Genomic DNA, 22473 nt, shown 5'->3' with positions numbered 1-22473 from the left:
TGAGAAATGGAAATGCTCTTACGATGACTTGTTCCCTTTGGTCCGTTCCTGTATTAATTCTCCTTTGGGATTCACTGTGAATATTCTACAATCCGGAACCCCAACTTGCGTGTAGGCATACACATCCTGCAGAAAAACAATAACCATAGGGAAAGAGCAAACTGTCAAAAACCTTTCAAGTTCCTTAGCACAGGCAAACACTAAGCAAATAAGAGGTCATTTAAAGAAAACACAAGGGCCTCGGCATATTTGGATAATGCCATTGTACCTGAGATGCAACCAATGGGCAAACCCAATAGTGACACAAGGCAAAAAGGGACCCTTGTGGTTGGAGTTGGGGGTGGAGTCTGGCAGGAAAGGTGGCAGCACTGCCAACTAGACACTAAGAACCAGTTCTAGCATCACAACTGAGCTCATGAAATAATTAAGAATTGCTATAATTTGGGACCATTAAGTGGCTGGTCCCTCCTCTCACTCCCCAATGACCCTGTATTTATTTTTCATAATGCTTTATGTCCATACATATACACATACAGACATTGTCTTTGTGATAGATAAGCTCCTTTAGGGCAGACTGACTCACTTTTTATCCCTTAAATAAAGCACAGCGCCTACAATATCACAGACATTTGAGAAATGCTTATTGATTAAATGTGGTCAAGGGTCACAGGGTTATGCAACAGCGAAACAGGAAGGAAAAGTCAGGAAACATTCAGTACAAACTCCTAGTTTTGTATTTGAGGAAAATGGTTTCCATATTTGAAGTGATTTGGCCAAGATCATGCAGCTAACAAGCAGTACAACCATGATACATATTCAGGTTTTGCTCTTTCTACTTCACCATTGCGAGACCCTGATACTAGTTAACTCGCAGCTAAATAAATGTCTGCACAGAAGAAAAAGAGAACCCACAGGGAAAGGCCAAAAGAGAAATCATAAAAGCAAAGAAAAGATGTCTTTGGTTTTAATGAAAGGTTCCAAAGCTGACAGACCTATACAGGTTCCCAATTACTATGGGAATGTGGAAAAAGCTAAAATTTTTATTGTGTCTCCTAGGCAATTTTACAGTAGATCCTTATATTCTGGCAAAATGTAAACTCTCTGAGAACAAAGAATTTGTTTTCATCTTTGTAGCCTGATCACCTAGTCTTACACTCAGTGGGCTTATTAGAGTTTGTAGAATTAGACTGAATCTAACATGATCACTTCTGTATCAGGAGAGAATTTCATTTTGCTTATAAACTCAGTTGGTTTGGAAAATTCTGGGGTAGTAAATTTCCTAAAACAAAACAAACAAAATTTCCTTGGATTCTCAAACAGATTGGAACCCATTACACAGAGAGGTGGTATAAACTTACATTTGGCCGATTTCCAAAAGCAGCATAAAAAGGTTCTTTACTTGGAGCAAACAGATTCTTGATATCATTCAAACACTCAATTTTGAACTTCTCAGGTTTCTTCTCTATCACTTCCCTAGAACAAAATAAGAACATAATCAAGGGAATGCCAGGTGATAACCTTTCCTAATGTTAAGTTCCTGGCATGATTTGGTACTTCATTTGACCTTTTTAAAGTCAGTCTCACTTCTTGATCTTTAGAATTATCTTCAAGAAAATATTCATTCATTAAGATGCTCCACCTCAATTTTGGTAATGGAAAGACCCTTCCAGAGCAGGGTCTCACTCTCCCACTGTGTCAAATACTTTGTTGATCTGAGTTCACCAATGTGCTTACTTCACTCTAATGATGCAAACTGTAACTCACTTATACTATCTCCTCGGCTCTGACTCTTGCTTTTCCATGTTAACTCATAAATCTTCCAGAGGGGGTTTCCTCCTAACATGCAAGGGGCTTTCTGTTGATTCTCTCTCTCTCTCTCTCTCTTTTTTTGTAAGGCAATTGGGGTTAAGTGACTTGCCCAGGGTCACACAGCTAGTGTCTGAGGCTGGATTTGAACTCAGGTCCTCCTGAATCCAGGGCCGGTGCTTTATCCACTGTGCCACCTAGCTGCCCCCTGTTGATTCTCTTTTAACACTGCATGGATACCAGTGGAACAATAAGGTCTGTCAAATGTACTCTTGGGGACAGCTAGGTGGCACAGTGGATGAAGCACCGGCCCTGGATTCAGGAGGACCTGAATTCAAATCCGGCCTCAGACACTTAACACTTACTAGCTGTGTGACCCTGGGCAAGTCACTTAAGCCTCATTACCCTGCAAAACAAAAAACAAAAACATAAGTCCAGAATGTATGTATGTATGTATACATACACATATACATACACACACAAATGTGTGCATATAAACATAAATTTGGATTATGTGGTCAGAGAATCATTGATTTAGAGATGAAAGACATTTTAAGAGATTATCTCGTCCAACTCTTTCATTTCACAGACAAGGAAACAGAGACGTGATGCGACTTGGTCACAGGTCCTACAGGGTATCAAGGAGCTGTGCTAGAATTCAAATGAAGCTCCTCTTACCACATATCTAGTATTCCCCCCCCCCCCCCGTGTCCAGTGTACCATGTTCTGACACTATTTCCCAGTTTTTCCATGTTCACGTATTCTGCTTTTCAAATTCCTGACTTTCAAGCATATTTCCTCCATTACTCTTATTCCTTCCTGGATAAGCCTGATTGTTTTTTTTAAATTACATTAATCTGCTATTAGGAGAGAGAGGAATGAAGTCAGTCAGCCAGCCAAGTTTTCATGGTATTAAGTACTGGGGATAAAAAGAAAGGGAAAAACCAGTCTCTGCCCTCAAGGAGTTCATATTCTAATGGGAAATGTATACAATGTACATACACACACACAGGGTAAATGGGAGACAGTAGGAGATGGCTAGAGTGATATTTTCTTATGTTATTACGTATGGTGATGTAAACATAAGAGCAATCTCTATTTTAGGCTCAACTCGAAAATGCCCCACCCCACCCCAAAACCAAAGAGCTAAGAAAGAAGGACAATTTCTGACCATACTGAACCAGTACAAGTAGTTTTCTGTTGTTACTCAAGTGTTTCTCATCTAATTCTTTTACTGAAGTGACATTCTGATGCATCACCCTTGCATGGAGATGAACCTTGCTCCTTGAAGTCTATGCCCTTAAATGACAAGGCCCTTTTGAGCAGGAAAAATTATGAGAAGAGGTCCTGTAACTGTTGGGCAGGGGATGCTCATGGCAATTCTTGAAGACTTCATAAAGTTATAGGAGGGTTGCAATCTACTGCGGTGGCAGGAATACTCACAGTAATGAACAAATCTCTCATGTTATACTCAGTCACATATTACTACCACCTTACAAAGTCTTCTACCCAACACCATCCCAACGAACCACACTCATAGGCAGATAAAATGTTCCATTTCTTAACATACATACCTATGAAAAGCAGAGAACAAGCTGCTAGGAGACAACATCAAAGGCCCCCTGGGAAGGATGGTGCCCTTGTCATTGACCCAGTGCAGGTACCCTCGTGTCATGTCAGCCATCCCAATGGCACGAGCTGAGCAATACAGAAATTTGTACCCGTTCCTAAAGAAGAATACACATTTTCCAGTAAGGAATAGGTAATACCAGTGTTCTCTAAAGGCAGCTAGCTGGATATTGTAGAAATACAAGATTATATATAGACCAAACCATTTAAACATAAGCTATAACTCAAGGGAGAAAAATGCAATTCTCTGTTTTAAAAGAAAAGGCCCAACCAAAGGAAATTCTTTCTTCCTAATGACTTACTATAAGAATCAGATTATAGAATTTAGGAGAAAAGGTCAGGTCAGAAAACAAATTTTTACCTTTTCTTAAACAATAATGTGGACCAAAAAATGAATGCAGACTGCCCCCCACCCCATAAAACTAAAGACTGTTAAATTAATAACTTTAATAATAACAGATCGTGAGCTAACATATTCATTAATCACTTAGAATATAAAAAACAATTGGTCCCTATTTCTGAAGATTCTGTCCTGATGGACAGATGTAGGTCTCTTTATTTATAAAAGGCATATATATTGTTTATATATCATATATTTATGATCTATATTTACATTATATATATATATATATATATATATATAGTTAAAAGACACAGTTTATAGTATCTGAGCTGTGAAATGAAAATGTGTAACCCTAAACCTCAGTAAAAACTTTTTTTCATATTCACATTCTGGTACTTTTTAAGTCTCTTTTCAGGAATCTTCGATTTTTCTATTGAAAGGGCTCCCTAACATAGTATCCAAGAGATTCAAAGGCATATGCAGCTATAGAAATTAAAAAGTCAACCATTTTCTCTTATAAATCATCACATCTACAACAAAAAACAGGGTAGGACCAGAAATGAGACATGGCATATGCTATTATCACATAACCAATTTATTGGTTCCCACCTTTGCCCTGGAAAAGCATTAACAGAGAAAGCTTTGAAAGAAAAGTATGTGTGTGTAATGTATAACTTATATCAGATTGCTTTTGGTCTTGGGGAGAGGAGAGAGAAAAATATGGAACTCAAAATCTTATAAAAAATAAATATTGAAAACTATTTTTACATGTAATTGGAAAAAATACAATTTACAAAAAAGAAGAAGAAGAAGAAGAAGAAAGTGTGTTTGTATGAGGTGAGGTACAGGGGAAGGCAACCAGGTGGCATAGTGGATAGAGTACTAGACTCAGAGTCAGGAAGCTCTGAGTTCAAATCCTGCCTCACAAATTTGCCATCACTGTGCCTTGTCTCATTTGCAAAATGAGAAACTTGAACTGACCATTCCAACTCTTTCCATATGACCCTATGATCCTTTAAGGAAAGAAAGGAGTGGGAGATTAAGGGGGCCTGGGGCACTTGGCTGCCAGTGTATTCTGACACTTATCATATTCCAAAAGCAGAAGGAACTTCTACTTAAATTTTAAAGGAGAATCTACTGCCACAAATGAATTCTATCAGTTGGTTAATCTACTTCTTAAATCAGTGAATCAAAGGTATTCTAGCTTCCCAGAGATACTTCCCATGCCAGAAGGAATACATACTCATTGATGGAATGGTAGAGTTTTGCTATGCCCTGATGAGTCCAGTCTTTGCCTAGTTGTGGGAGAATCTGCCCTAAAGCATCAGACCTAAGAGGAAGACAAGCAAAACAAACACCAAGAATTAAAAGATGAATTATAGAAAGTTGAACATTTTACTATCTAGTTAAATGATACTCTATTCTCTTTCCCTAACTCTCCCCCAACCCAAGAAAAAAAAAAATCCCTCAGCAATTCCAAAATGCAGATTTGGGAGGCAGGCAGCTGCTCCATCCAAAGGACAGTCGGCCTGACAGCTGCCTCTAAGGACTAAAGAAGCAACTGAGGTGATTTCACCAACACACTTTCTAACAGTCACAAAGTCATTTTCAAAGTGGATCCCCCACTGAAACAACTGTAAACTTGAAATCATACTCCTGAGATCCAGATGTTAATGCTAAGTGGGAACTTCCCACCAGACTCTTCACAATCCCGCCCTTCTAACTTCTCAAATTCTGAAACGTCAATATGAGAGATCACACGCTTGGATTCGCATCCGTGATCTGTCCATGCTTCATGGCTCTCCAGTGTTGCTTATTACTGGCAGTGTGTCCAAAGTGTCTTCAGGACAGAAGCTGCCCGGGTAGAAGAGCTCACCTTTCTCCCCAAATCCCCAAACGATGCCCCTCTACTTGCTTGGTTATTGTTCCATCGATATCTGAAATGATGATCTTGTCATTCCAGTTCCACAGGTAGATGGTTCCTGCGCAGCGACAGGTACCTTGATACTGGGTTGTGATGCTAAACACGACGTCATTGGGGCCATCTTGGAGATTCAGTTTTGCCTTTGTAAAAGCAGAGGGAAACGTGGCTAAATAGATCTGTGTGGCGTAGATTCAGATACACAAATGCACGACTAGCCCAGTGAAGCCAAAGCATTTCCCAGGTAAGAAATGTGTGTGTCTGTCCACTAGTGTTCTCATCATCATTGCCATTCTGTCTTCTCAGTGTTAAGCACAGTGCCCTGAGTGTATCCCGTGCTTAATGAATGCTGACTGACTGACACTGACTGCTATGGAGGTTCTCAAAGGCCCAGCAAGGAGGGGAAGGGAGGTCAATTGACTCTGGCAGGTCAATGATCTAAGGACTGGCCCCAAGTTCAAAAAAACTCATCAGCAGGTTGGTCAGAGGCTGCTCAACTTTTCAGCCCCAGTAATGTTCAAAGACCTGTCAAGTCAAAGAGGGGCTATCATCTGCATTTGTGGAAGGAGCAGACACACTGGTGCAGTCAGATATCCTTGAAATATTGAAGCATAGGAGATAGGTATCTCAGAGCCACACCTCTGTGCTATGCCTTCTCCTCATGAGAAGAAGTCCAAGGATTTCTCTCTTGGTTTCCTTTCCTCAGCCCCTAAATAAACTATTATCTTATTCTAGAAGGAAAAGGAAATGGGAAAGGGAAAGGTAAAGGGGATGGGATTGGGGAAGGGAAAGGGAAAGGGAAAGGGAAAGGGGAAGGGGAAGGGGAAGGGGAAGGGGAAGGGGAAGGGGAAGGGGAAGGGGAAGGGGAAGGGGAAGGGGAAGGGGAAGGGGAAGGGGAAGGGGAAGGGGAAGGGGAAGGGGAAGGGGAAGGGGAAGGGGAAGGGGAAGGGGAAGGGGAAGGGGAAGGGGAAGGGGAAGGGGAAGGGGAAGGGAAAGGGGAAGGAAAGGAAGGGGAAGGGAAAGGGAAAGGGAAAGGGAAAGGAAGGGAAAGGGAAAGGGAAGGGAAGGGAAGGGAAGGGAAGGGAAGGGAAGGGAAGGGAAGGGAAGGGAAGGGAAGGGAAGGGAAGGGAAGGGAAGGGAAGGGAAGGGAAGGGAAGGGAGGGAAGGGAAGGGAAGGGAAGGGAAGGGAAGGGAAGGGAAGGGAAGGAAGGGAAGGGAAGGGAAGGGAAGGGAAGGGAAGGGAAGGGAAGGGAAGGGAAGGAAGGGAAGGGAAAAGAAAAGAAAAGAAAAGAAAAGAAAAAGAAAAGAAAAGAAAAAGAAAAGAAAAGAAAAGAAAAGAAAAGAAAAGAAAGAAAGAAAAGAAAAGAAAAGAAAAAGAAAAGGGAAAAAGAAAGAAAGAAAGAAATATTGGAGCATAATAAAAAATGACTCCAGTATTTCCTAAGGTCAAAGATATGGGTCATGCTGCCCAGTGCAGAAATGCAAAAGCAAGGGGGCAGCTAGGTGGCGCAGTGGATAAAGCACCGGCCCTGGATTCAGGAGTACCTGAGTTCAAATCTGACCTCAGACACTTACTAGCTGTGTAACCCTGGGTAAGTCACTTAAACCCAAAAGCAAGAAAGCAAGCAAGAAAGAAAGAAAGAAAAGAAAAGAAAAGAATAAATGCAAAAGCATTTAATATTTATTAAAGAAGAAAACAGGTTAATTTATATAAAATCACCATAGTGATGCCAGGAAGTACAAATAGAGGCAGCATGGTATACACTGATTCTGGAGTCATAGGAGGTGGGTTCAAATCCTACCTCTAACCTTGTATGACCCTGGGGAGTCATTTAACCTTTCTCAGCCTCATTTCCTTTGTCTGTAAAATGAATTCAATGTTTGGGGTCTCTTCATGACTTCACTTGAGGTTTTCTTGGCAAAGATACTAGAGTGCTTTGCCATTTCCCTCATTAGCTCATTTTACAGATGAGGAATTAAGGCAAACAAAGCTAAATGACTTGTCTAGGGTCACACATTTGAACTCAGGAGGATAAGTCTTCCTGATTCCAGGCCTGGTACTCTATCCACTGTTCCCCCTAGCTGTCTATGCAACAGTATAGGTCCTGGTAAAAATGACAGTTACATCCAACAGTAATCATGAAGTGCAGGACCCCCAGGCAAGACTAAGATAGAATAAGCTGGACCTAAATCAGATCAAGCTGTGGATGAGAAGTGTAGTAAAAATGTGGGGAAAAAACAAGAACTCTGTGTACTACTTGGGCTACTGATGCTCATTGTTTTTTGTGATCCAACCATCTTTAAATGATCTAATTCACGAGCTGGTAATAATTTACCATTTTCTGTGGGATGACTTTTTAAAATTTACCACATTTTTACTCAGGTCAATGAATTTCCTCTATTCGTTTTTGAGGATGAAGTAAATGGGTTTTTTCCCCTCCCCACAACATAAATTCCCCATTTTACTTCAACAAACATAAACAAGCTTTTACCTGTCCTTAGAACAAGGAAGGGGGCACAGCTAGGTGGTACAGTGGATAAAGCACCGACCCTGGATTCAGGAGGACCTGAGTTCAAATTCAGCCTCAGATACTTGACACTTACTAGCTGTCAAGTCACTTAACCCTCATTGCCCCCGCCAAACAAAAACAACAAACAAACAAAAAAAACAAGGAAGGGATGGGGGGGGGGGGTGAGTGGAGAAGGCAAATTTGTTAGGATGTCCAAGATTCTGAGATAGAGAAGTATGACATTTATACTCCATAGAGGCCAGAGCACACTTACGAGAGGCTGGGACCCAAGAGATTCTGAGTCTAGAGTGGGCTCTGTTTTGACCATGCTCTGTGACTCTGCAGAAGTCACTTAACCTCTCTGAGACTCAAAGTGTTTCATCTAGACAATCAGTGAGTTGAACTAGAGGATCTATGAGGTTCCTTCTAATTCTTTTTTTTTTTGGGGGGGGGGCAATGAGGGTTAAGTGACTTGTCCAGGGTCACACAGCTAGTAAGTGTCAAGTGTCTGAGGCCGGATTTGAACTCAGGTCCTCCTGACTCCAGGGCCGGTGCTTTCTCCACTGTGCCTACCTAGCTGCCCCAGTTCCTTCTAATTCTGAAAGTCTATGAGTTGGAGCACTCATTGTCATAGGATTAGCAACTTCCCTTCTCCTCTGCTCTAGCTTACCTATTCCCCTAATGGTCTTTCCTTTAATGAGCTAAGACATTCCTGGACATACTCAGTAGCTAAAGTTTTGAAACCCATAAAGAAGCTTTTGCCCTGGAATTTTCCTCATCTCACACTGTGTTTAAAAACTTTCCATGGCTCCCTATTACATACCACCTCAAGCCTTGTTTCTCTGCCTGGAATTCACGGGCTATACACAATTCAAACTGACCCATTCCATTTAACCATATTTCCAACAACTTCCCAGTTGTCAGGCTGGTCTTCATTGCTCCATCCCTCACTCACTCACAACTCTGTGCCATGGTTCATTTGGTTCCCATTGCCTGGGGTATTCCCCTCTCCTTTCAGACTAAGCTTATCTCTGCAGCCACCCTTCCTCTGCAGCTTTGTCCAATGACCCAACCCTCATGGATACTGACGTTCTTACTCTACACTCTCACTGTCTTTAGTCACTGTCACACCATTAGGCACTTAAATGTCTTCTGTCTGGTATCATTTTCTAATTACTTCATGGGTATTAGTCTCACCTTTTCAATTATCCTTGAAAGACCTTATGCTTTTATATCATCCACAGGGCTTAGCTTCATGTGAGGAATACAATATATGCTCAATAAATACTTGTTAGGTAAAATGATTAGTCTTGAAAATGAATAATCTTGTCTTTAAGGTCAAGACAGTCATTCGCATTCCCCATGGCAGGGGTGAGGAAGGGTCTTCCCCCCTGGATATCTATGTACCGTCTCTCTCCTGATACTATGAGAATATTCTTTTTTTTTTTTTAAGTGAGGCAATTGGGGTTAAGTGACTTGCCCAGGGTCACACAGCTAGTAAGTGTTAAGTGTCTGAGGGCGGATTTGAACTCAGGTACTCCTGACTCCAGGGCCGGTGCTCTATCCACTGCGCCACCTAGCTGTCCCTAGAATATTTTTATATTTAAGTCAAAATTATTCATCTGCCTTCACTTCCCTATTTTATAGTCAAAATATCTAGGAGAAAAAAATTCAAGGGAGTAAGAAATGAGAGTGACAAGTTACATGACTAAACACATTATTTGTAAAGTCTTCCTTAAATACACACAGATATGCACATATGTTTGTGTATCAATTTTTTTGTACAGCTGGTATGGTGGAAAAAACACTGGTCTCGGTCTCACAGGACCTCAGTTCAAATCACTGCTTTGATACATATTAACCATAAGACTAGGCAATTTACTTAAAACTTGAACCTCAGTTTCTTCCTCTATAAAAAGTGAATAATGGCTCTTTCTGTAATTCCTTCATAGGGTTGTTTATCTAGAAAATACTTTGTAAGAGTTAAAGTGCTAAATAAATGTCCGCTACTACAATGTACAATACGTATAGACTACTTACGATTTGGTCTGAAGAAAGTCTAAGTGACTTCTTATAAGAAGTAGTGCTTCCGTGGCTCAAGTGTTCTACTGGGACAGGATCAATTTTGAGGGACTCTTTAAGCTCCTGGGAGTCCTCATCACTAGATGAATCATTTTCAGTTGGCCTATAAAACATCAATTAACATTAGCATTTATTTAACTTAGCTTTTTCCCAGCAATTCAAAGATCCAAAACAATTCTGAAAGACTTATGATGTCTCCAGAGAAAGAACTTCAGTGGAATATGAATGCAGATCAAAGATACTTTGGGGGGGGGGGGAAGAAGGGAGAGGGAGGGTGCCGTGGGGCAATGAGGGTTAAGTGACTTGCCCAGGGTTACACAGCTAGTAAATGTCAAGTGTCTGAGGCTGAATTTGAACTCAGGTCCTCCTGAATCCAGGGTTAGTGCTTTATCCACTGCACCACTTAGCTGCCCTAACACTTTTTTTTGTCTATATTTTCTTTCATAGCATGACTTACATTGAAATGGTTTTTTTTTCCCACATGACCACACATGTATAACCTATGTCAAACTATTTGCCTTCTCAATGAGGGAGGGACAGGAGGGAGAGAGTTAGGAATTGAAAATTTGAAAAAAAGAATGTTGAAATTGTTTTTACATGTAATTGAAAAAAATAAAATATTAAATTAGATAGGAAAAATTAGCATTTATTAAATGCTCACTATGTACTAGGCACTGTGCTAAACACAGAGGATACAAAGAAAGGCAAAAATATTTCCTGCACTCAAGGAGCTTACAGTCTAGTGGGGAGAGATGATATATGCTTAAAAAGATATACAAGATAGGGGCAGCTAGGTAGTGCAGTGGATAAAGCACCGACCCTGGAGTCAGGAGGACCTGAGCTCAAATCCGGCCTCAGACACTTAACACTTACTAGCTGTGTGACCCTGGGCAAGTCACTTAACCCCAATTGCCTCACCAAAAACAAAAACAAAACAAAACAGAAGAAGATATACAAGATAAAGAATACATGGAAGGCACTATTAGAGGGGAAAGTACCGGCACCTGGGAGGGTGGGGGGTAGATGTGGGAAAAACCTCCTGCAGAAGGCAGCACTTGAACTGGGTCTTAAAAGAACTCAGGGATTCTGAGAAAGGGAAGGAAGGGGGAGAAAACTCTTCAGGCTCAGAGAAAAGAACAGGAACTAGACCAAAATGTCTGGACTGTCTTGTGAGTGGAGGGGATTCACATATAAGGAGAAATCCACAAGGGGTTCAGGTTGTGAAGAGGTTTAAATTTCAAAGAGGAGTTTTCATTTGATCCTCCAGGTAAGAGAGACACTATAGTTTACTCTGTGTGTGTATGTGTGTGTGCATGCATGCGTGTGTGCTCACATGTGTGTACATGTGTGCAACATGGTCCAAAAAAGTGATTCAGAAAAATCTTTTTAGTTCTTAAACACAAATGTATTAAATTCCTACTATGTTTAAGGCACTACACTAGGTACTGAGTGTCTTCAAGACATTAGTCATCAGAAAGATAAAACAGAGAGAAAAAATAAGATAGCAACATGTTGAAATACAATGCATGCATAGGACAGAGAAATTAAAGGAGAGGGAGATTACTTTGTTCCTTTGGGGGGGGGGCACGTGTCAGGGAATGAGACTCAAGTAAGGCTTCAATGAGGCTGTGGAACCTTTAAGGATAAGAAGTATTGCAGTAGGTAGAGATGGGGACATGGGAGGACATAGGGACAGGGGTGAGAGAAAAGCAAGTGCCTTCCAGATGTGGAAGATGATGTGAGTAAAGGTATGGAAATGTAACTGGAAAAGGATAGAACAAGAGCAAGGATAGGCTGAGTCCAATTTGACTAGAACCAAGCACACAAAGGAGATTCATGTGAGATCAAACTAGAAAACACAGGCTGGAGTCAGACCAAGGAGAGTCTTGAATACTGGACTGAGAAGTCTGGGCTTTATAAAAATAACTTAACCCTCATTTCCCTACCAAAAAAAAAATCTGTAATTAAAAAATAAATTACTGGGAGAGACAGTATGCTGCTAAGCTCCTCAAGGGTAATTTAGGAAAGACTTTCGGGATTGATTTATTCCAAAATGCCCATGACATTTTCAATTAAACTAAGCAAATGCTGCATTTCATTTTCTAAATAGTTTTGTATTAGGAGCTAGGAGATATACAAAAGATTAAATCAGATCTGGTTCCTCCCATCATAGTGCTTCAAGTTAAGAAGAGAGATGCAATGTATAAATAAATTACTACAATATAGAATAGTCCGTGATAGTGAGAATGTAAATCTCCATAAGAGTTCTACTCTAATTACTCACTCTGACATAGAGGTGACCTGGGAATTGAAAAGTTATACCAATAGAGCCCCAACTCTGGAGAGTTCTACTAGGTCTGAAAGGCTTTAAGTATGGGTCCAAGTGATGGTTTGTATATCTGTCATTTTAGGGCCAACCCAAGTTGGAAAAGGCTCATCACTAGAGGGTTTGCCATCAGTGAGTTAGCCAACTAGCAATTTATTAAGTACCTACTATATACTAGGCACTAAGTTAAGACTAGGGATACAAATAAAGCCAAAGCAACCAAGCAACAAAAAACCCAGTCTCAGCTCTAAAGGCACTCTCATAGTCTAGTGGGGGAAACGAGACGAAAACAGCCATGTACAAACAAGATACACATATAATTGGCACTAATCTAAGAGGGAGGGCTTTGTAAAGGCAAGTAAAGGTTTGCAGAAAATGGGTCTTCAACTTCAACTTGAAGGAAGTCTGGAGGTGGAGACGAGAAAGAGTTCTAAGCCTGGAGGACAGCTAGTAAAAATGCTCAGAGTTGGAAGAGTTGCATATGCAAAGAACAGCAAAAGCCAGGTTATGAAGAGCTTTGAAAGCCAAACAGAGGATTTTATATTCGACCCTTGTGGCAATAGGAAGCCACTGTAATTTATTGAATGGGGTGAGGGGCATAACATATGGTCAGACTTGTGCTTTTGGAAGATCAATTTGACAGCTGAGTGGAGGATTGGAGAGGGGTTGACTTGCAGTTGGGAGACCAACCATCAGACTATTTAAGTAGTCTCAGCGTGGGGTGATGAGGGTCTGCACCAGGCAGGTAGTAGAGGAGAGAAGGGAACATATATAAGAAACATTATGAAGGTAGAAACTACAGGACTTGGGCAGCTAGATGGCGCAGTGGATAAAGCACTGGCCCTGGATTCAGGAGTACCTGAGTTCAAACCCGGCCTTAGACACTTAACACTTACTAGCTGTGTGACCCTGGGCAAGTCACTTAACCCCAACTGCCTCACCAAAAAAAACAAAAACAAAAAACAAAAGAAACTACAGGACTTGACAACTATTTGAATGCTAGGTCATACTAGGTGGTAACCCTAGAAGACTTGAGAGGACAGTGGTAAACCCTTGTGGTTAATAGGGAAGTTAAAAAGAGGAGAGGGTTGGGGGCAGCAAGGTGGCTCAGTGGATAAAGAACCAGCCCTGGATTCAGGAGGACCTGAGTTCGAATGCAGCCTCAGACACTTGATACTTACTAGCTGTGTGACCCTGGGCAAGTCGCTTAACCCTCATTGCCCCACAAAAAAAGGGGGGGGGGGAAGGTTGCTATTGTCTTATATTTTTATTTCAGATAACTAAAGGTCTGCTAGATGCCTTTTGCAAGGGATGTCTGAGTTTTGAAAAGGTACAGTTTAAAAGAAAATTTTATTTCCTATTTAATTCTAAAGCCAAGGACACCACCTAAAATTTTTATTCACAACCTTAAAAGAGAAAGCTGAAGGAAGAAGAAAATGAGAAAGTAAGCTCTATGGTTACTATGTTAAAGAACTGAGGGAAAGAAGGAAGAAAGAATTTAAATGGGCAAAGGACAGAGACAATGGAGGAAAATTCTGCAGGAAGCCCAGTTTTTGGTGCTAACAAAAAGAAGTAATCTGATGATTCAACTCTAGACATCATACTGGATAGATTTTACTAGTGTACCAACTATTCCAAAAAGGCAAGAGGAAAAGTCCACTTCTCCAGAGAAATGGCAGCTTAAAGGGTACATCATCTAATTTCCCAGGTCCTCTTTTTTTGTCTTTTTAAAAAGTACAATTTTAAGGCATTCCTGAAAATTCAAATGCTTAATAGTATGGTTACCATGACAGATGCTTGGTCTGTTAAATTATACTATATGTTCATCATCTGACTTAACATGTTTTTAGAAAAGTCTCAGTGAGCACCTGCTAACTATCTAAATAATTCCAAACAGTAATTTTCCAACTAAGAACATTCAAAAAACCTTTCAGGCCTTTCAGGAAATCACAGAATGATTTCCTGATGAATCTTTGAAAAACAGTAGTCAATTTATTTAGTGCAGAGAAAGAGGAAACAAATAAAGTAAAATGCTCGAGTAATAATGAAAAGGCACTCACCTCATATTTGCTTGTTCTTTTGCATTCATTGGCAAGTCACTTGCTTGTGGTACCTCAGATTTTCCTTCTTTGGCCTCTGGTGGCTTAAAAACACAAAGCACACACACACACACACACAGAGAACACAATACATATTAATAACGGTAGAAGGACAAAGTCACCCAGGCCTGATTCATGAATGCCTTCTATCACATCCCTTAGTATCATTTAGTACCTCACTGTTTAAACACATTTCCTGAGCTACTTCACACAGCCATTTCAAAGGTGGACTCTTATTGTGAGAAAACTCTTCTTCCTTATAGTGAAATAAAATCTGCCTCCCTATAATTTTTTTTTTTTTTAGTGAGGCAATTGGGGTTAAGTGACTTGCCCAGGGTCACACAGCTAGTAAGTGTTAAGTGTCTGAGCCTGGATTTGAACTCAGGTACTCCTGACTTCAGGGCCGGTGCTTTATCCACTGCCTCCCTATAATTTTAACCAGCAGTATGTTGATTAAAAAAAAATACACACACACATATTGCTGTTACTGTATACGACATTCTCTTGGTTAAGTAACTAAGTCATTTTTTCTATTATAAATACACAAATTAAAAATAAAGGACATATAAAGAGAGACGCTATCATCTCATCCAGAGAAGGTACTGATACAAGTTTGCATAGAATAATTTTACATGTATATGTATGTGTGTATAGATACACACACATATATGTTTGTGTCTAATGGTAATCATCTCTAGGACTGGGGGAAGGGAATTTACATGATAACTTTGTTGTATATTTGGAGGGAATAGCAAGTTGTACATGACTGATCTGCAGTTTGTTTTTCATGTACAATCATCTTTTTTACTGTACTGTGTTATGGAAATGCTTCTTTTATTCCCTGAATTGAAAAGAAATTTAAAAAAATATTAATCACAGAAAATTTAACAATATAAGCTGGCTTCCCACAACCCTGACTTTAACCCACTGGTGCTACTTCTGTACTCTGGAGCTACAGAGAATAAACAATCTTCCTTACACATAATATGTTTCAAATAATTGAAGAGTAGCCTTGGATTTCCTAAGTCTTCTCTTCTCCAGCCTAAACTCTGCTTGCTCCTTTCCCGGCCCCTTCCAACTCAATAAGTGTTCCTTTGTGCCAGAGATTCAAATGGGGGGGGGGGGGTGCCTTGGGAACAAAATCAAGATGATCTCCAAAACCAAACACCACATCACTTATGCTTGCTGGCACAAGTAATATTTCTCACTTATAGTCTCCTATCTCTCTGATGAAAGGAAAGAGGTGCATTATCTCATTTCTTCTTTGGGACCAAATTTGATTATTGTAATTATATAGTGTTCTGTTTCAGTGAATTGTCTTTCCAGACGAATTCTGGAGATAAAATTGCTGTGTAAAGTATAGGTCTCCAAGCAAAAGCACAGTGACCCTCCTTCTAACCCTGTCGAGTACTTTCACTATGTAAAAAGAGCCATTTCCTATTTCTGAATTTCAGAAGCTTCAGTAGCAGTATGGACTTGTTCCAGGGAAAGTTATATATGGAAGTACCATTATCTTTCCACTAGAGCCAATGTGAACTCTCCAACTTCACCATTTAGGGAACTTTTTTTTTTTTAAATAAGCAGGGAGAACAATTAGCTCTGGTTTCATTGAGGTCAAATCAATCAATATTTTTAAAGTACTCGTTTTATGTACAAGGTCATAAGGAGAGAAAAAAAGATGAAATAAAACACAGACCATGCCCTCGGCAGCTTAAAATCTAACAGCAGAAACAATACTATACACAAACACTATAACTAAATTAGAAAAAGGTGCAAAAGTACCCTTACCTGTTTGGCCATATTCTCCTTTTTGCGCCAGAACCACCATCTCCCAGACTTCTTTGGCATCTTATCTTTGACCCAGGACTCAACCGTAGCCTAAAAGCATTTGGTCTGAGTTATTTCAAACACTTTACCATTTATATGACACTCAGTTACCTTCTCCTATTTACACGTTATAGGAGGTGAATCACTCTATTCTAGGTTATCTATTTCCCTCTTATTACATCCTCTTCTGGGCTTTAAAAATCAATAAACAAACAATCACAAAGTTATTACATGGCTAGAGGTTTCCTGAAGCTTTAGCACTTGTTCATCTGTTTTGTCTCCGTTCTCTTCTCCACAGGCAGGCCCTAAAGTCTGATGTTGGGTGGCCACATGATATAGACACAACATGGTAACAGTATGCCTAATAAGAAGGCAAAAAAAATAATCTCCTTGCCCTATGCTTGGGTATATTCCTCCTAAGGTACCCGAGTTGATGAAATAATCTTACTGAACAATTTCAGAAATTTTCCAGGCCCACCAGCCTGTAAAATCTGTACTGTTCTTACTGACATTCCTTCTTCTATGTTTATCCATAGTAATAGACAGAGAAAAGGGTTTTTCACTTTGAATTCACTCCTATGGTAAATACACTTGGCTTTTATGTACAAGTATGGATTGCAGATTAATAAAATGAAGGGATAGAGTTTGTTTTTAATTTCTTCTAGACCAATTAAATTTATTTATAAGGTAGGAAGGCAGTCTTGAACTAGAGTCTGGAAGATACCGAGTTCCAATCCTGCTTCAGATATTTAGCCCAGTGACCCTGAGCAAATCACATAACTTTTCTTGGTCCCATTTTCCTCAACTGCAAAATGGGGATAATAATAGCACCCACATCACAGGGTTGTTTTGAGGACCAAAGGAGATAATTTGTATAAAGTGTTTTTGTAAAACTTAAAGTGTTATCAAAATTCTAGCTAGCTATTATTTAATCTACTTGCCTGATTTCTTTGAGGTCCTAGGCTGTGCTAATTTGCATAGCTGCATTAAACTATCAATCTTTTAGTTTTTTATTTTATTTTATTTTTTTGGTGCGGCAATGAGGGTTAAGTGACTTGTCCAGCATCACACAGCTAGTAAGTGTCAAGTGTCTGAGGCCAGATTTGAACTCAGGTTCTCCTGAATCCAGGGCCGGTGCTTTATCCACTGTGCCACCTAGCTGCCCCTGAACTATGAATCTTTTAAACCCTCAACAAATGAACAATGTAAACAAGTGTATACATTTGGGTGCTTTGCAACTGCTATCCATATTACACTTTCTAAAGGTAGCAATACAGTCTTGCAACAGCTTACCTTAGGCAAGCTCTTCTGGAACACCTGCAAGCTTAGGATCATGGGAGCAGCCAAGGCCCAGTTATAGTACCTGCCATAAACACAAATGATTGGTGAGGAACTATTAGATAATTCAGTGGGAATTAATTAATTTTAAAACATGCAGAATAGCCTATTTGTGTTGGGAGGTAAGAGGATTAGTTAAATTTTTTGCTGTAAGAGTAATACTTGTTTTAAGCTAAATTGTTCTGGAAATGCAATATGCAATAAAACAAAAAAATAACACTCATTTCAACACTTCATTTTCAAATAAATGTAGTCCAGATTTGAATTTGCATTTCAAAGTCATTGCCTATTTGCTTCAAATTAGATGATGCACTCCAAAGCAAGAAATGTAGTGAGGTTTCCTCAAGATTTCAGTGCCATTTCTTCTCATTAAAAAAAAAAAAAACCATAGAAATGGTATTTACCGGTTATAGATCCGTATCACTAGATTAGGATTATCTATAAGTCCAGGGTTTTCTGCAAACTCATGGTAAGTAATGATATGCTCCATGAATTTTTCTGAAAGGCAAAAAACATTTTCATCACTTTGGTTAGAGAAATAAAACCATCACCAAGTCCCCATAACCAAAAAGAAGTCAAGCTGATTTCTTCTACTTATGAATATTAAAATTCTACAAGAGGATTTTCAGATAGGCATAGAAAATGTTTTTACTGAACTTCTGAATTCATGAAAATCAGTCTAGAAACATTTACACAGGAAACAGGGAAGACTCATCTCCCCCCAGTCCCCCTTTCCTCTTACCTAACTGCAGACCCCAATAATAAAAAAAAAGGAGAAAGAATGGCAAAGACTCCCATATAATGTACCACAGATGAGCCCATGTAGAGGAGCAAAAATCCTATCAAAGAACAACTAGCAACTATCACTAAGCTACAGTTGGATGAGAAGAACCTCTTTAGTAACTGGAGATAATGCATTTGGGGAACAAAAGTAGGTAGTATTCTAAGATTAGAATTAGAGTATATGCTATGCCATAAAATAATTTAAGGATCTTGCAATTTCTTGTTTAAGAGGCATACTGTAGACTTCATTTCTCAAGTGCTTGGGACAAAGAGAGTCATTCATTAGGTAAAAAAAAAAATTATTTGGGGGCAGCTAGGTGGTGCAGTGGATAGAGCACCAGCCCTAGATTCGGGAGGACCTGAGTTCAAATCTGGCCTCAGACACTTTACACTTACTGTGTGACCCTGGGCAAGTCACTTAATCCCAATTGCCTCACCAAAAAAAAAAAAATTGTTTATTATTATCTCTCAGAAGGATAAGCATGAGCCCAAAACATGATGAAGTCACCTAGTACTGACTAGATAGGGGCACTGGAAGTATACCTAGTTGAAAAATGTTTAGGAGTCTTGTGAGGAGTGAAATGATATGGGCCAGGTGAATACTCAATGGGTACTGATGCCTGGTATCCCAGTGAAGTTATAAAGAAATGGTGGCCCTGGTTACACCAAGCTGATGGTACAGATTCCTGCTACAAGAGGCAGGATGGTTGAGTTTGACAAAAGATTCACCCTTGGGTTCTGATTCCTAAGAGGAGAACACTCACTAGTTGCTATGAGAAGACTAAAAGAAAGGGACTAAAATGAGACTGTAGATGTGATTAAAACTCTGTTGTGAATTTAAATGAACTGCATTTTTCTCCCACTTTGTTGTGGACACATGGGGAAGTGAAGATTTGACTCACAGTCTTCCTCGGAGGAAATGGAGATCAAGTATCTGGGGATGGGCATTGAAAATTCTTGCTACCTGATTTAACTTCCTTGTTATTAGCTTGCTATTATTCTGTTTCATTAGGTGTTGTTTGCTTTGAATTCCTATGCCATCTTGCCTGGTCTGGCCAAAAGATTTTGGGTAGAACTAGCAAACTATCGATCTGAATGGGTGAGGTACCCAAACAAGTACCAGGAACCTGGGTGTATCTGAGAAAGGGTCCACACTTAAAAAGAAAACAACTAATTCTGGGGCACAGAGAACCAAGAAAAAGTGTCATTTTGCCCTTGCTACATGTTACTACATGCAGATTTTGTATCCACTTAGGTGATAAGATTCCAATTTCCTTCATTCCCATTTTTCCAAATCCTAACTAAAAAACAAAACCAAAAAATTTCTGCTCATTTCATTTTTTTTAAATGACTTTTTTTTTTTTTGGTGAGGCAATTGGGGTTAAGTGACTTGCCCAGGGTCACACAGCTAGTAAGTGTCAATCGTCTGGGGGGTGGCTAGGTGGCACAGTGGATAGAGCGCCGGCCCTGGATTCAGGAGTACCTGAGTTCGGATCCGGCCTCAGACACTTGACACTTACTAGCTGTGTGACCCTGGGCAAGTCACTTAATCCCCATTGCCCTGCAAAAAAAAAAGTGTCAATCATCTGAGGCTGGATTTGAACTCAGGTACTCCTGACTCCAGAGCCCATGCTCTATCCACTGCGCCACCTAGCTGCCCCTCATTTCATTTTTAAAAGGAAGAATTTATACCCCCAAACACTGGGAATGGATAAAACATTCACATAGGTAGATTTAGTATTTTTTTTCCTTTGGCATATTAAATAAAAACAACTTCTAACTAGACTAATTTGACTAATATTTAAATGACTCCAAAACCATGTTGAAGTGAAGGATTGTGAAACTCAAATTCACACTGCTAACCTACTTGATTTTGCCCCTTGAATAAAACCACTTAAAACCACTAAGCACACTACAATCTCTAATCAAGAAAATCACATCAGAAATGGAGATGGGGGTACACAAGAAATACTCTGAAGTAACATCAAAGAGAGAAGTCCTTAAGGGGCAATAGTAGCGTGAGGTTAGCCAGAAGACCTTCAAATTAAAACTTGCTAAGAAATAAACTGTCAATTCATATCTCACCTCATTTACTAAAGTAATGGAAAGACAGTCTTGTCCTAAAAGGAAACCCCACCAAAGGACTGTCAGTCAAATTCAGAAACTTTTTTCAAGGGCTTAAAGTTTACAGAGAGGGTGCATGACCAAAAGGGCTGGAGGTGTTTTTGTAACTGCACATGTGGGTGCTTTCTCCCCAATTAACTGAGGATACCTCAACAGAGAACAATTAAAAAGTCACTGGTCTTGGGATAAAGAGAGCTGAGTTCAAGTCCTAGCTCAAATATTTACTAGCTAACATCCCTATGCCTTCTAAATCCCAACATCCCAGTTGTGTGACTACAGGCAAGTCACATAAATCCTTTGCACCTCTGTTTCCTTGCTGAAAAATGGGGATAATAATATTTGTACTACCTGGCTTATAGGGATAATGTGAGGAAAGTTATGGAACTAAATAAATTTGTTTTTATTCTAGAGGGGAAGCCCTTAAGCCAGGAAGATGGACCTTTTTCTATAGCTCCTGGGACAATCATTAAAACCAAGGCAGAAACTAAGTCCTGACAATTCCTAATTAAAAGACCACTGGAAACAGACCCTGACAGGTTTTAGGATTGTTGTTGGTGGTTCTTCTGTTCTTTCCAAAGTCCGCTCTTTTTTTTTTTTAGGAGAACTTTCCCCTTCCCACTCTAAAGATGAAGAAAACAAACGATGATGACTGCTAGATCACCCTGTTGTTGAGAAATTCTTTTATGGGTGGGGAGTTGGTGTGCATGGCCACTGAGATTCTTTTCCCACTCCAAAATCTCTGCCTTCTTCAAGTTCCAGTTAAAATCCTTCATTCTATGAGGTCTTTACTTATCCCCCTCAATGCTAAAGCCTTCGCTCTATTAATTATCTCCCATTGATACCAAATATATCTTGTTTCTATGTGGCTGTTTTCATGTTGCTTCCCCCATTAGACTGTGAGCTTCTGGAGAATGGGACTGTTTTTTGGTTTTCTTTGTATCCCTAACTCCTTAGTACATTGTCTGGCACATGGTAAGCACCTAATAACAGTTTACTGGCTGACTGACTTTTTGTGTATGTGGTCAGAGAGTGACCTGTTCAACAAACAATTCTTAACGTCCCAAAGATTCAAATAAGTAAAGCTCGGTGACTATACTTTGCTAAAGTCTCATATGTTTTTCCTATCGATCCCACTTGATATTCTAAAGGAATATATGTAGGCATGTCCTACCAGTACAAATTTTTAAAATAACAAATATTTTCTCTTCCTACTACCCCTTTCCAACTGAATAATACAAATAAAAGAAAATTAAAACCCCAAAACAAATATGTATATAATAATCCAGCAAAACAAATCCTCAAGCTGGCATTGCCTAAGATACATGCTTCATTCTGCCTTTTAAGTCCATCACCTCTCTGTTAAGAGGTGGGTAGTGTGCTTTATCTTTAGTCCTCTAGAAATATCTACCAGAAAGACTTTAAAAAGAAGCATCCTATACCAGTACTATAGAAAGGACTTTGCAAACCTTAAAGCTATTTAAGAATGTTCATTAGGGGGCAGCTAGGTGGCGCAGTAGATAAAGCACTGGCCTTGGATTCAGGAGAATCTGAGTTCAAATCTGGCCTCCAACACTTTATACTTACTAGCTGAATGTCCCTGGGCCAGTCACTTAACCCTCATTGTCCACCCCCCCAAGAATGTTCATTAAATATCAGCTATTGAATTATGTAGAAAACTTACTCTA

At 39.7% G+C, this 22473-nt stretch overlaps 1 protein-coding gene across 2 annotated transcripts in view; it reads right to left on the bottom strand.

Moving 5' to 3' along the window:
- The window catches only part of LPIN2 (lipin 2), a 105541-nt gene that overhangs the window by 4890 nt on the left and 78178 nt on the right, over positions 1-22473 (bottom strand). For both annotated transcript variants that reach the window (XM_043977909.1, XM_043977901.1), the window contains exons 10-19: positions 18286-18379; positions 17837-17906; positions 16505-16594; positions 14678-14760; positions 10250-10394; positions 5694-5842; positions 5022-5108; positions 3381-3533; positions 1359-1473; positions 23-126 (exon numbers count right to left, since the gene is read on the bottom strand). In XM_043977909.1, coding sequence (XP_043833844.1) covers positions 23-126; positions 1359-1473; positions 3381-3533; positions 5022-5108; positions 5694-5842; positions 10250-10394; positions 14678-14760; positions 16505-16594; positions 17837-17906; positions 18286-18379 — 1090 coding nt within the window. The remainder of the gene's footprint in view (positions 1-22; positions 127-1358; positions 1474-3380; positions 3534-5021; positions 5109-5693; positions 5843-10249; positions 10395-14677; positions 14761-16504; positions 16595-17836; positions 17907-18285; positions 18380-22473) is intronic.

The sequence above is a fragment of the Dromiciops gliroides genome, chromosome 1, assembly GCF_019393635.1.
Source record: "Dromiciops gliroides isolate mDroGli1 chromosome 1, mDroGli1.pri, whole genome shotgun sequence".
Taxonomy (NCBI): domain Eukaryota; kingdom Metazoa; phylum Chordata; class Mammalia; order Microbiotheria; family Microbiotheriidae; genus Dromiciops; species Dromiciops gliroides.
Note: the sequence above shows the minus strand (reverse complement) of the source record. Positions and strands in the feature narration are given on the sequence as shown.